The following is a 14,710-nucleotide window of genomic DNA, read 5'->3' on the forward strand; positions in this document are numbered from 1 at the left end:
TAGAGACGGCGTTTCACCATGTTGGCCAGGCTGATCTCGAACTCCTGACCTTAAGTAATCTGCCCTCCTCGGCCTCCCAAAGTGCTGGGATTATAGGCATGAGCCACCAGACCTGGCCAATAACATATATATTTTTTACCCAATATATCAAAAATACCATTTCAGCTGGGCGCGGTGGCTCACGCCAGTAATCCTAGCACTTTGGGAGGCCAAGGCGGGTGGATCACTTGAGGTCAGGAGTTCAAGACCAGCCTGGCCAACATGGTGAAACCCTGTCTCTATTAAAAATACAAAAATTAGCCAGGCATGGTGGCAGGCACCTGTAATCCCAGCTACTTGGGAGGCTGGGGCAGGAGAGTTGCTTGAATGGGGAGGTGGAGGTTGCAGTGAGTCGAGATCATGCCATTGCACTCCAGCCTGGGGCACAGAGCAATACTATGTCTCAAAAAAAAAAAAAAACCACAAAAACAAAAAACCCACAAAAATATAATTTCACCATGTAACCATTGTGAAAAATTATTAAGGATGTATACTTACTTTCTTAGTACTGAGTCCTTCAAACCTCCAAATCCAGTGTTTATTTTGCTTTTTCCTTTTTTTTTTTTTTTTTTTTTGAGTTGGAGTCTTGCTGTGTTTCCCAGGCTGGAGTGCAGTGGTATGATCTCAGCTCACTGCAACCTTCGCCTCCCAGGTTCAAACGATTCTTCTACCTCAGGCTGCCAAGTAGCTGGGACTACAGGCGCCTGCCACCATGCCTGGCTAATGTTTATATTTTTTAGTAGAGATGGGGTTTCATCATGTTCCCCAGGCTGGTCTTGAATTCTTGACCTCTGGTAATCCACCTGCCTCAACTTGCCAAAGTCCTGGGATTACAGGTGTGAGCCACTGCACCCGGCCAAATCCAGTGTGTATTTTTCACACATCTTAATTCAGTAGCTAAATTTTAAACAATTAAAACTAAATGGAGTCCTACTAGAACAATCAAGTTGTGTTTAATGGGAAAACATTTTACACTGTTTCTATTTAAAAGTAAAATTGAAATTGATTAAATAAAAGTTAAACTTCTCAGTCATACTAGCCACATTTCAAGTGCTCAATAGTTACCAATGGCTGGTGGCTACTGTATTGGATAGCAGAGACATAGAATCATCCCCGTCATCAGTGAAAGCTTTACTGGACAATAAATCTTTAAACCTTTCATTGCAGAAGATTGGACATATTTTGTTATTTTTAAAATTTAGGATCTGCATAACAACGTTTTAGTCAGCAATGGACCACATATAATGATGACAGTAGTCCTTTAAGGTTATACCAAAATTTTGCTGTACCTTTCTATGTTTAGGTATATTTAGATATACAAATACTTACCATTATGTTACAGTTGTTTGTAGTATTCAGTACAGTAATATGCTGTACAGGTTTGCAGCCTAAGAGCAATAGACTAGACCATAGAGCAGGAGTCCCCCACCCCTGGGCCATGGTCCACCATAGGTCCGTGGCTCATTAGGAACCGGGCTGCACAGCAGGAAGTGAGTGGTGGGCGAGTGAGCATTACAGCCTGAGCTCCACCTCCTGTCAGATCAGTGGTGGCATTAGATTCTCATAGGAGCCTGAACTGTATTGTGAACTGTGCATGTGAGGGATCTAAGCTGTACATTCTTTCTGAGAGTCTAATGCTTGATGATCTGAGGTGGAACAGTTTCATCTGGAAACCATCCCTTCTACCCCCCAGCCATGGAAAAATTGTCTCTCATGAAAGCAATCCCTGGTGCCAAAAAAGTTGGGGACCTCTGCCATAGAGCCTAGGTGCCAAGTGTGTAGTAGGTTCTACCATCTAGGTTTGTGTAGGTACACTCTCCAGTGTTTGCACAATGATAAAATCACCTGACTCATTTCTCAGAATGTATTCCTGTTGTTAAGCAAGACATGAAAGACATGACCATATTAAGTCTTACAGATAGTCTTGTGATTGCCTAAGTCTCACGAAATTGAACTTCTGATTATGAAGATTTGTGACTGTTTAACTCTATAGTTTCATTACTAGTTATTTGATCTGACTTCCCCTCAGCCCCAGATAGATAGATAGATAGATAGATAGCATGTCAGTGTCTCATTCTGTCACTCTGTCACCCAGGCTGCATTGCAGTGGCACAATCATAGCTCACTGCAGCCTAGAACTCCTAGGTTCAAGTGATCCTACCTCCTCAGCCTCCCAAGTAGCTAGGACTATAGGTATGTGCCAATACATCTGGCTGATTTTTAAACTTTTTGTAGAGATGGGCATCTTACTATGTTGCCCAGGCTGGTCTTGAACTCCTGGGCTCAAGCAATCTTCCTGCTTGGGCCTTCCAAAGCACTGGGATGACTGGTGTAAGCCATCATGCCATGCCTAGCCAGCCCATTCTTTTAACTTAATTAAGTGGCCACAGACTAACATCTAGCAAACAATTGGCTTTGAAAGCAATGAATTTCTATATGAAGCACCTTATGAATTACAAAATAAATGCACTTTATAATTTTTTTCTGCTACCAAGATCACTGTTTCAGACAAAAGACAACATTAACACTTAAGATACCCATTTCAGTATTGTAAACATAAACAACATTTGGGTGTAAATTATTAAAGGAAAAAAGTTGAGAGAAGAAATAGAAATAGTAGCAGGAATGTTAGGTTAATTTTTAATGTAAGCAGATGAACTAACACTAATGAAAGCTTTTTCTCCAAAGGTGAACCACTGCCACAGCCACCACCATTTCCACCACTAGCACACATACAGGCGAAATATTTTATAATGCAGAATAAGATTTAAAAAAAAAAAGTCAGGAGCATGAATAAATTAATATTATTCCTCTCTTCATTAAAGGGCTCAAAGTTCATTGGGAGCTTTTTGTAGCAGCTTGGGCGCATTAGAAAGCTGTCGCCCATTTGAAAGGAGAACAGGAAAGCACATAGGGAGGAGAGGTTTGATTTTTGGAAGGCAGTCCTTTCCTAGAAGAGGATGATTTGGGTCTGCTCTGAAGGAATAAGAATCTGTGGAATAATGCTTTTTGACCTTTTCCTCGTTTGGTGCCACCCTCCATGGCTACCACTGTTATATTTATGTTTTTGGGTCCTGGGAAATTCACATCTTCACTTCTGGGAGATAAAAAAATAGGGTTGTCTGAGTTTGGTAGCTCATGCCTGTAATCACAGCACTTTGGGAAGCCGAGGTGGGTGCATCTCTTTAGTCCAGGAGTTCGAGACAATCCTGGGCAACATGGTGAAACCCCGTCTTTACAAAAAATAAGAAAAAATTAGCCACATGTGGTGGTGCATGCCTGTGGTCCCAGCTGTTTGGCAGGCTGAGGTAGGAGGGTCACTTGAGCCCAGGAGGTAGAGGTTGCAGTGAGCCGAGATTGTACCGCTGCACTCCAGCCTTGGTGACACAGTGAGACCCTGTCTCAAAAAAAAAAAAAAAAAAAAAGAAAGAAAAAGAGGTTTATTTTTGAATAGACTTGTACTCTCCACTGTATGTTGGCCAAGTGCACTTTCTAAATTAGATGACCTGTATTGTCAGTGTACCCTAGAACTGTGGTCACATCTCAAGAAAACTCCTGGCTTCCCTCTGGTCTGGGTCCTCCTCCAGCGTCGTGCAGTGATGCTGAGGTGCATTTTTGACTTTGAGTCTGAGTCGTTGAAAAATGTACCTAGGCGACAAATGGTAGAAGCTTAATACTTCCTACATTTTTGACTGAGTTTTAAACAGTCCTGAAGATCATTATCTTCCCACCAAACCTCCGATAAGTGCTGTGTAGGCATTTTAAATAAATCTTACATTTTACTCAAAGGACTAGGTGGTTAATTCTGATTCTTTCACAAAAGGGTCTTCCTCAGCTTCTCCTTTAATTTTTTCTTTTATCTAAACTACCATTAATGTGCCAGTAACTCCAGTTATACTATGCCCTTTATATACAGTATTTCATTTAATGCTCACAAGAACCCAATGAAGTAGGTATTATTGTTGTCCCCATTTTACAGGCAAGGAAAGAAAGGCTAAATAGCATAATCAAATTTTCAAAGTTATGCAGCTAGTTAAGTGGCACAGCTGGAATTTGATCCCAGGGGCTGTTTCATTCCAGGACTCACTGTATGATGCTGCAGAATAAGGTGATTTTAACAGAATTAGACACAAGTGGTGATGTAAGGGTAATCTAATTGCATTCCCAAGTTTCACTAGCTGGCAGGGATATTGTTGCTTGTTATTGCAGGCCTAGTTTTTTTCTGCTATAGTTAATAGTACGAGATAAACATAATTGAATATTTCTGATGACCTGGGGGTTTACGGGATATTGATGGTGCTTGACTTCTCTTGTCACAGGTGGCTGTGTTACTGCAACGTGCCACAGTTCTGCGACAGTCTACCTCGGTACGAAACCACACAGGTGTTTGGGAGAACATTGCTTCGCTCGGTCTTCACTGTTATGAGGCGACAACTCCTGGAACAAGCAAGACAGGAAAAAGATAAACTGCCTCTTGAAAAACGAACTCTAATCCTCACTCATTTCCCAAAGTAAGGGAGAGTTTTTGCTGGTCTTTGTTTGATCCCAGAGCTTGAGGTTGCTAAATACAATGCCAAAGCCTGCATAAATAACAAGATCGGAAATGATAGAAGAAACATTCCAAGGGGGTGGGAGAAAAGACCCTCAGTTCCCTTTGTGAATCTTCTTGGGTATTTTCCAGTCCATTTATTAGCCTGACTTTGGGTTGACTGCCGTCATTGCTCCCTTATCCCCTCCTCGTCCTACCTGAGTCATTGTCTCTGACTCACATAGAATGGGGCAGTGCTTTCTTTTGTATATTCAGCGGCCAGGAAGCTCTAGGAGGGTGAGGGAGAATGTTTAGGTACATTTTCCAGCCACTCAGAAATGGTGCAAAAGAGCTCAAGTGGCTGCTTTTTTTTTTCCATTCAATTTCTCCAACTTTTTCTAAGCACTGGTGAACCATCCCTGCCTCAGCTATAGTAGACTTGCCCCCACTCTTTGGAAACTAGACTGCAAAAGCAGGGATGAAGAGGAATAGAGAGCTCCTTCAGCGTGATGAACCTTTATACTAAATTTCTTGTAGAATAGGCATACTTTGGTGCTCCTTGCTTCTTGCACCTGTCAGAGCTCCAAGGCATAAATGATCATTTAAATATTTTAAATGGAAGGAAATGCTGCAAAGCAATAGAAAGTTGCAGTGCTGCACCATTGGCCTTGGAAATGCATTTTTAATGCTAAAAACCAAAAATTTAAGCTAAGCGGTTGGATGCTGGTGAGATAGGCCAAGGGTGCAGTTGATGACTTCTCATGGAGCAGTAACAGCGAGAAATGAATGAGACAGTTCATTCTGTGATTGTCATTCCGCCTAGATCAGCGCTTGGTCAGGAAGGTAAAAGGCGTAATTTGAAAAGGCTGGCTAGGTATGATATAGCCTTCCTTCCCCATGCCATTCTGAACTGCTGATGTAGAGAATAGAATTTGAGAGGAAATATTCTTTGATCAAAGATTGATGAAACACTGTTTTGTTTGAGAAACTAGATTTTTATTATTCAGATAGTGTTATTAGATTATGGAATTTTTGTCTCAGTAAAGATAGAGTTTTAACTCATAACAATAAGTTAGGTTCAAAACAACAAAAATAAAATGGTTTTCTGAGAGAAATTGACTGAAGATTCCTTGGCAGTTTAACCCAAATCCTAAACCTTAGATAGATGTCATGGGTAATTCTGATGGGCTTTGGCCAAACACCCAATATTTGCACATATATTTCAACAACCTGATTGTCAAATTTTTCTTTAGAGAACCAGTACATGAGACTAAGTCATGACATGAACATTTTGTTGTCCTCTGTGGAGGGAGATTCTGAAGCACTTAAACTGCAGTTTGGATGTTGCTCCCAAAATGGGTTATGAAATTAGGGCACACTCGTGTATTTCAGTGTCTTTTAACTGATGTAAGCTCCTTTCCTTAGAGATTGAAGCAGTTTTCTTACTTGTGTATCTATTACATTTGCCATATAAGCAGCATTTTATGTTTTCAGGTGATAGTTGTCATTCTGTCTCTGAGTCAAGGTACAAAGAAGACTCCTCCCTTCCCAACACCTGTTACGGCATTTAAAGAGAAATTTTAGTTACTTTGCATAATAACTTTTTTCCCATAACAAATTCATTTTGCTTCTTGCAGATATTTGCTAATTATAGTGTGTTTTGTTCCCTCAGCCCATAGTTCTGGCATGCTTATGCTAGGAGCTGAAACATCAATGCTGCCTTCTTTTCTTCTCTATTACTAATGGTGGGGTAAAACTACCACCCACTTCTCCTTTTAAATCCTTTTCACCGAATATGACAACATTTAAGGCTATTGGGGATTTATACCTACAGTTTTGGCAGCAGAACCACACATGTTGAAGCCTGAGGTATTATTTGAGTCTTAGGCACTGTTTCAGAGTGAGAGCTGGGACCGGCTTCCCAGCACCCAGGGAGGTCTCTGCAATTCTCAGATGTGTTTTCAGGGCTTACATTCTTATCTTCCTGTTCTTCATATGTGCTGCCTTTTTTTCCACTTGGCTTTAATGTGTGCATCTTTCCCCATTCACCTATTTACAAAGTGTTTTTTTTTTTTTTTAAGTTGTGTATCTATATTTCATTCTAAAAGTGAAGAAAATTTGGTTCAGGGAAAAAATGAAGAAGAAGACCACTGATAGCTTCACCACTCTGAACTATTTTTAGTGCTTTTAGATATTTCTGTTTTTCCCCCATTTATTGGTGAAAAAAATTCAGTAAGCCTCAGAGGGACTTAGGTATCTGTATTTCTTTTCTCTTTTTTTCTCTTTTAATTTTTTATTCTTTTTAAATCACCTGCCCTATTCTGATAAGCATCTGTATTTCTAATAAGGTTTCCAGATGATTTCTATGGGTTGCCAAAACTTGAGATCCATTTGGTTTAAAGTTAGCATAGTAATTAATCACTGGTTCCAATCCTGATCCTGCCATTTACTAGTTGCGGGAATTTGATCCAAATATTTAACTTCTCTGTGCCCTAGTTTCTTCATCTGTGAAATGGGTATGAATTTTATCTCATAGGGTCATTATAAAGATCAAGTGAGTTAATATACATCAACCACTTACAACACTGCCTATCATGTAGTAAGAGCTATATATGTGCGTGACAAATAAAAATAGAATATATAACTCATAGGGTTGATGTGAGGATTCAGTAAGAAGTTCTTAGAGCAGTGCAGGCACAAAGCAAGCACTCAATAAATATTAGTAACTTTTATGATGGTAATGACAGTGACAGTGCAGCTATATGGAGGGCTGAAATCGTGCTCTGAGATTCACTGAGGAAGATTAATGCATTTCTACTGATGTAATTCATATGTCTGTATCCTGTGCTGTGTTAAGCTATGCAGGGTCAAAAGAGTAAACATTTGTATAAATGCATTTCTGTATTTGAATATACCAGGGCTGCCCAACTAAATCATAATTTGAGTTGTAATTCTCCATTATATTTCTGATTGAAGGTTTGAGACTCTGATGTTAAGGTGATTGCCACAGATAATTAGGGCTGTTATCCTTACAGTAGTTTTTTTTTTTAATCTTATTGCTATTACTCTTGTGTCTAGATTTCTGTCCATGCTAGAAGAAGAAGTTTATAGTCAAAACTCTCCCATCTGGGATCAGGATTTTCTCTCAGCCTCTTCCAGAACCAGCCAGCTAGGCATCCAAACAGGTAAGTTTCCTTTTACATGAATCAGAGAACAACCAGGAAGGCCAACCTGAAGTGTAAGTTGCAGTTCACTGCAATTTATACTTAGCTCTATAGTCAAATGAGCTTAGCTCTATAGTCAAATGCTGGCTATTTTCAAACCCAATTATAGTCTCAGTCGATGGCTAGATACACCTAGGAATCAGGTCTCAGTCTGACCTCTTAATCTATGATGTCTGTTTTATATATCAAGTTACCACCAGGTATAATGGTGGATAGTGAGTGAAAGCGGCAGTCTTGAGTCTCAGGATGTGAACTACTTCCCTGTGGGGCAGGGCATCCTTGCTATTGCTTAAATCAGCCAGTGGCATCAGTTGGCATTTTGTGAGGAAGGAAGACAGATGCCTTCTGGAGTCACAGTGATCCCAGAAAGAGGATCTGAATTCCTGCCTTTGACACTAGGAAGACTCCATGCAGAGGTTTGGCAAGAAATGCCAAAGCAGTTTATATCTGGCCATGGGGAAAGACAGGATGCAAAATGTTGATGTCAAGAGTTTTTTGTAGTGCTCTAGGTCAATGTGTAATATGGGGGCTTGTGAGTATTGCCTCTAATGCCTCCAGCAAAGAAAAAATGATTTATTCTTGCTTTAAAAACAAAATTGAAGTATAATTTATATATAGTAAAATGTACTCTTTTTACTCTACTGTGTTTTGACAAACACATATACTTGAGTAATGACCACTGCCATCAAAATATAGAACAGTGGCCTCCTTCCAGACAGATTCCCTTGTACTTCTCTATAGTGCATTCATAGTCCTACCTCCAGCTCTGGCAACCAGTGATCTGTGTTTTTGTTCTTACAGTTTTGCCTTTTCCAGAATGTCATAGGAGTGGAATCATATAGTAGATAGCTTTTTGAGACTGATAACTTTAATTCAGCATAATGCATTTGAGAGGTGATTTTTGAAAAAGGTTTTCATCTAAACCTCAAGTTTAGGTGTAAATATAACTAAATCCCTACAAACCAAAGTACTAGTGAATGAGGAATTTTATTTGAATCATACTCTTTTTGTTTGAGCTCATTACCAAAAACATGTCAAAAACATCTTTGTGTCCTTTTTTTTTTTTTCTAACCTGAGATCGTAATTTCATGTATCTCTGGTCCAAAACCTGTAGTGCTTTGGGGCCTGTCTGTGCTTATTACATGTTTCTTCTACAGTTGAGCAGTCAGCATTTAGTGGACATGTTTTCTGTGGTTACTGGACATATCCTTTGCATTGCTCCCTCTGTACCTGTGCTATTCACTTTACCTTGGATTTGATCTCACCTAACTTTCAAATGGCATTTCTTCTGCAAACTCTTCCCTAAGTTCTCCCATCCCCTCTAGCAAGGACTGGATCTCTTTTCTTCCAGACTTTCATAGAGCCTTGAATATATCCTATCCATGGTTCTCAAACATGGCAGCACGATGGAATCACCCATGGAATTTGAAATGCACTGTATACTGTTTTCTGAGTGCCATTCCAAGAGAGTGTGAGATTATTGTCCTGGGGTGTGGCCTGGACATTGGGACTTTTAAAAAGCTCCCCAGGTAATTTTAATATGCAGCAACATTTGAGAATGACTGTGTTAGACAATTCTCACCTCATATTATCCTAGCCCCTTTTTTTCTGTATGTCTTTTCATCTCCTGTGAATGCAGCTTTTTGATGGCCAGAGACCCAGTTTTGTCACAATAATTGATACATTTATTAAGTGCTCAGCTAAGACGCTTCCTTGGTATCTAAGCCTTTTCACAAACCCTGGGAAGTTGGAATTATGATCTCCTTTACATAGTTGAGGAAATAGAAGCTCAGGGAGGAGCAACAAATTGCCCAAGATAGACCTTGTAAGTGATGGAATTGGGTTTCACATCTGTATCTAATTCCTAAATATTACACTGTATTAAGAGAGCCAGAACTCTAACCACTACATCACACCACCTTGGTGTGTGCTGCCAGTATACAGCATACACTTGTGGAAGGAATGAGTGAAGAACAGTTTCCTCCCTCAGGCAGTGGGGGACCAAAGTTATTCAGCAGGATCAACATAGTTCTCCTTTGGTGGGTCTGTGGAGAGGATTTCTCTGTGTGTGAAAACTCCCCTTGACCCTTGTTTGCTCAAAATTCTCCAGTCTGCTCAACTTCCAGCCACACTGTTATCTGTCATAGTACAGGATGGAGAAGGAAGAGGTTGTTGCCTGTGACCCTATGGGAATTTTATTCGTTTTTCTGTGGCTAAGGTTGTCACCAAGTTAAGTTGGCATGTACACTTTAGTATTACCTGAAGCCATCAGAAGTGGGCTGTCTTCTCTTGTTCTACTGTAATTGCAATGTGTTCTCTTGGGGGAACAGAAGAGTGTAATCATCTACTTAATTAGCATGTCTGCGTATCGATGCAACTGTGATAAATGACATTCATAAGGATGAACCTGAAATTTTACAAGATACTCAGATGTCTTCTGAATCACCAGAGCTTTCTCTTTGTTCAGAATCACTCCAGTATGCTTTGAAATTCAGAAGGCCTATATATTGGGAGAAAAAAACATAGAGCCTGGCACTTTAGTATATTCTGATTTTTGACAAACCACTGGCTATTCAGTTAGAAGTGCTATGGGTTGGTATCTCTCTTGCTTGGTTTACTTATTTTATTGCCTTCTTGGCTGCTGGGAATGTCCTTGTTGACTGAACTGTGGCTGTGTTGAAACGTAGATGAACATTGTCTCTGACAATTGTCTGTACTGCCATGCTGTGTCCTGTATGTGACCAGTGTTATTGAGAGTGTCTGTACCCCTTGTCACCTCTCATCTCATCAGCTACCAGTCAGCAACACAGCTAGCAAAGCAGCATCCTACTTTGTACAATGGCCTTTTCTAAAATACAAAAACAAAAAAACCCTTTTTGTTTGGAAATACTATAAAACTCACAGAGTTACAAGAAGAGGACAAAGAAATCCTGTATATTTTCAGTAGAGTTACAAGAAGATGACAAAGAAATCCTGTATATTTTATATGCTTTACCTGGTTATAAACCAATTGTTAACATTTTGCCATCCTTGCTTTATTATTACCCTTTCTCTATCCCTTCTTTTTCTCTTTAATTCTCTCTCCACTCTTCCCCTAAATTATTTACATGTATATATAAAAAAAATTTAGAGAAAAAAATTAAATATATATAAAATATATTATATAGTTTTAATTTATATATAATATACAATATATATTTACATATGTAAATATATATTGTATATTATTTATATATAGGTATATATATTTTCTCCTAAATTTGTGTGTGTTTGTGTGTGTGTGTGTGTGTGTGTGTGTATGTATATATAAAACTTAGGGGAGGAGTAGAGAGAGAGAAAAAAAGAGAAAGAGAGAGCTATATAGGCCAGGCGTGGTGGCTGACACCTGTAATCCCAGCACTATGGGAGGCTTAGGTGGGTGGATCACCTGAGGTCAGGACTTTGAGTTTGAGACCAGCCTGCTCAACATGGCAAAACCTCATCTCTACTAAAAATAGAAAAAATTAGCCGGGAGTTGTGGCAGGCACCTGTAATCTCAGCTACTTGGGAGGCTGAGGCAGGAGAATAGCTTGAACCAGGGAGGCAGAGGAGGTTGCAGTGAGCCAAGATCGCACCACTGCACTCCAGCCTGGGCGACAAAAGCGAAACTTTGTCTCAAAAAAAAAAAAAAGAGAGCGAACTATATATATGTTATATATATTTATACGTTATATATAAATACAAATATATATTATATATATATTTTCTCCTAAATTAGTTGAAAGTTACAAACATCATGCCCCTTTAGTAATTTTGATGTCTCTCATATATTCTCTAACATAAAAACTATATAGTTTTCTGTCAGCAACTGTAACATTGATGTAGTATAGTTACCTAAGCTATATGCTGTCTTCTGTTTTTGCCTCTTGTCTCAATAATGTGGTTTATTGCAATTTTTCCATTGCATCAGGAGGCATATGATGTTGGCTTGTCCCATCATTGTTGGTATTAAGTTTGATCACGTGGTTCTGGTGGTGGTCACCAGCTTTCTCCACTGCAGTATTACCACCTTTCCTTTTTAATCAAAAAAATACTTTTGTGGGGAGATATTTTGAGACTGTATAAATATCTTGTCTTCATCAAAATTATACTCACAGGTTTTAGCCTACACACATGATCTTCCCCAAATCAGTTATCATATGGTGGCTGCCAAATGTGATTTTTTTTTTTTTTTTTTTTTTTACTAACTACCATAACTCCGTCCTTATTTCTTTGTTGGTATTCTTGAGCTTTTCTCATCTCCACTAATTTATTTATGTATTCATTTATTATTTTATCAATATAGACTCAGATATCCTTATTCTATTTAATGAGTTATAGTCCCTGCTGTCTTTACTATCTTGATGCCTTGTGGCTTATGTTTTAAAGATGACTTATTTTGTGGCATTGGGCAGGAGTGGGGTGGTCCCATGTGCATTTCGTTTCTTGTTGCCTAAGAAAGGAGTCAGTCATCTAACACCATCTTCTCCTTTTGCCGGGGCAGTTATCAATCCACCTCCTGTGGCTGGGACAATTTCATACAATTCAACCTCATCTTCCCTTGAGCAGCCAAACGCAGGGAGCAGCAGTCCTGCCTGCAAAGCCTCTTCTGGACTTGAGGCAAACCCAGGTAAGCTCTTAAGAGGGGATGAGAGAGGGCTGTGACTTGCTCCAGGAGCTCCATTACCTGAGGAGTGCAAAAGGTAGACTTGAACCAAGTACAGATTGTGCATGTCCAGGATTTTAACAGCTAGAAATAACTTTGTATTAGGCTTTTGGCTGTACTGGTTAGTTATTGCTATCTTAAAACTGTAATAACTTATTGTCATAGCTCACTCATTTGGTGTGTTGCCTGAGAGTTGGCTGATTTCAGCTAGTCTCACTCAATCTTGGCTGGGCTTGCTTGCAAGTTACCCATTGATTATAATCTCTGTTTTGGGCTTGGCTTGGCTAGAGCACTTAAGCTGAAGCAACTCTGCTTCACATATTTCTCATAATTTTCCTGGGACTATTGGGCTACCCGGAACATGTCCTTCTTGTGATGAGAGAGGGCAGGAAGAAATACACAGTCTCTTGAAGCCTAGGCTCGGAACTTGTAAACCATCACTTCTGCCGCATTCTTTTTTTTTTTCCTTTTCTTTTCTTTTTATTTGAGACAGAGTCTCACACTGTCACCCTGGCTGGAGTGCAGTGGTGCGATCTCAGCTCACTGCAACCTCTGCCTCCTGGGTTTAAGCGATTCTCCTGCCTCAGTCTCCTGAGTAGCTGGGATTACAGGTGCCCACCATCATGCCCGGCTAATTTTTGTATTTTTGGTGGAGATGGGTTTTTGCCATATTGGTCAGGCTGGTCTCAAACTCCTGACCTCAGGTAATCTACCTGTCTCGGCCTCCCAAAGTGCTGGGATTATAGGTGTGAGCCACCATACCCTGCTGACTTCTGCCTCATTCTGTCGTCCAAAGCAAGTCACGTAGTTGAACTCAGAGTTGAGAGGTGGAGAAGTGGAAAAAGGTAGTCTATTCCTTTTGTAGGAATAACTGCAAAGTCACATAGCAAAGAGTGTAGATACCAGGAGGGTAAAGAATTTGGCCATTAATGTAATCTACCACATGGGCAAAAATATCTCTCCATCCTAGAAGCATTTCACAGTTAGAGAATGTTTTGAAGGTTGCATTTCTGTCCACAGACTTGACATCAGACAAATCTTGGATGTGACCAAATTTTTAAATAAAAGAAGTACCATGAAAGAGGGAAAGAAGAGGACCTTATAATATAAGAAGTACCATATATTTAGCATATGCCACCATTCCCTTTTACTTCCAAGGGAGATATCACTAATCCATGCAGAAACTCTTTACCAGTGAGCTTGGATTCAGCTTCAGATTTTTAAAAAAAAATCATAAACACCATTAGCAGTCTAACAAGCAGAGGGCATATCAAGTACAAACCCCAGCTATGAAATAAATAGTTTTCAGCATTACTCTTAGGGAATCATGGAATTTGAGGACTTATTGGTCAGATGTCTGAAAATATTGTTACTTGTCTCCAAAAACAAACAACAAAAAATTGTAAAAAAGAGAACTCGACAAAAGTGATTTAGTAAATAATATGTAATACTTCTGGAAGAATCTTCTACAGTCAAGTTACTTTATACTGTTCTGCTCCTTTTCAACTAGAGATAATGAGAATGCTATGTGGAGAATGTTATATTGAGATAGCAGTGGGATTCACATGTGAGGAAATAAATTAGATCTAGACATCTTAAAAATTCAAAAAATTTACTTGTAAAAATAAATACATGTTATGTCTGGAAAAAACTGGAAAAACCAAAGATGAGAATAGAAAGGAGAAAACAACTACCATGCAATCTCATGAGGAAAGCGGAATAAAGTTCTCTCTGCCTTTGCATGGCTCTCCTATTGTGTGGAATGGTGAGACTGCATCTACTTGATAGGCTAGTGGCCCTGCTCACTTTGTGAGGCATCATTTTAAGGCAAAAAAGCATTGTAAAAGATAAAGTGTGTCATTTTATAATAAAAAATTAAATCCATAATTTTATTAAAAATAATTTATGGTATATTTCAAATATGTAGCTATATATACATAATATATATGCATACATACACATATGCATATGTGTGTGTGTGTGTGTGTGTGTGTGTGTGTATAGCCAAGCCCAGCATAGAGATTCCAGTCAGTGGGTAGACTCATGAGCAAGCCTGCCAAGATTGAATGAGATGAGCTGAAATCAGCCACCCATCAGGAAACATGCGAAATGAATGAGCTATGATAGTAAGTTATTATGGTTTAAGACTCATTTGGGGTTGGTTTATTACATAGCAATAACTAACCAATAAAGCCCAAAGCCTAATGCAAACTGATTTCCGTACATATATGGTGG

At 39.3% G+C, this 14,710-nt stretch overlaps 1 protein-coding gene across 2 annotated transcripts in view; it reads left to right on the plus strand.

The window, feature by feature from the left end:
- KAT2B (lysine acetyltransferase 2B) overlaps window positions 1-14,710 on the plus strand; it is a 115,081-nt gene that overhangs the window by 67,968 nt on the left and 32,403 nt on the right. For both annotated transcript variants that reach the window (XM_019022939.4, XM_055383265.2), the window contains exons 6-8: window positions 4,359-4,550; window positions 7,646-7,752; window positions 12,314-12,439. In XM_019022939.4, the coding sequence (XP_018878484.2) occupies window positions 4,359-4,550; window positions 7,646-7,752; window positions 12,314-12,439 (425 nt within the window). The remainder of the gene's footprint in view (window positions 1-4,358; window positions 4,551-7,645; window positions 7,753-12,313; window positions 12,440-14,710) is intronic.

The sequence above is a fragment of the Gorilla gorilla genome, chromosome 2 (assembly GCF_029281585.2).
Source record: "Gorilla gorilla gorilla isolate KB3781 chromosome 2, NHGRI_mGorGor1-v2.1_pri, whole genome shotgun sequence".
NCBI classification, from domain to species: domain Eukaryota; kingdom Metazoa; phylum Chordata; class Mammalia; order Primates; family Hominidae; genus Gorilla; species Gorilla gorilla.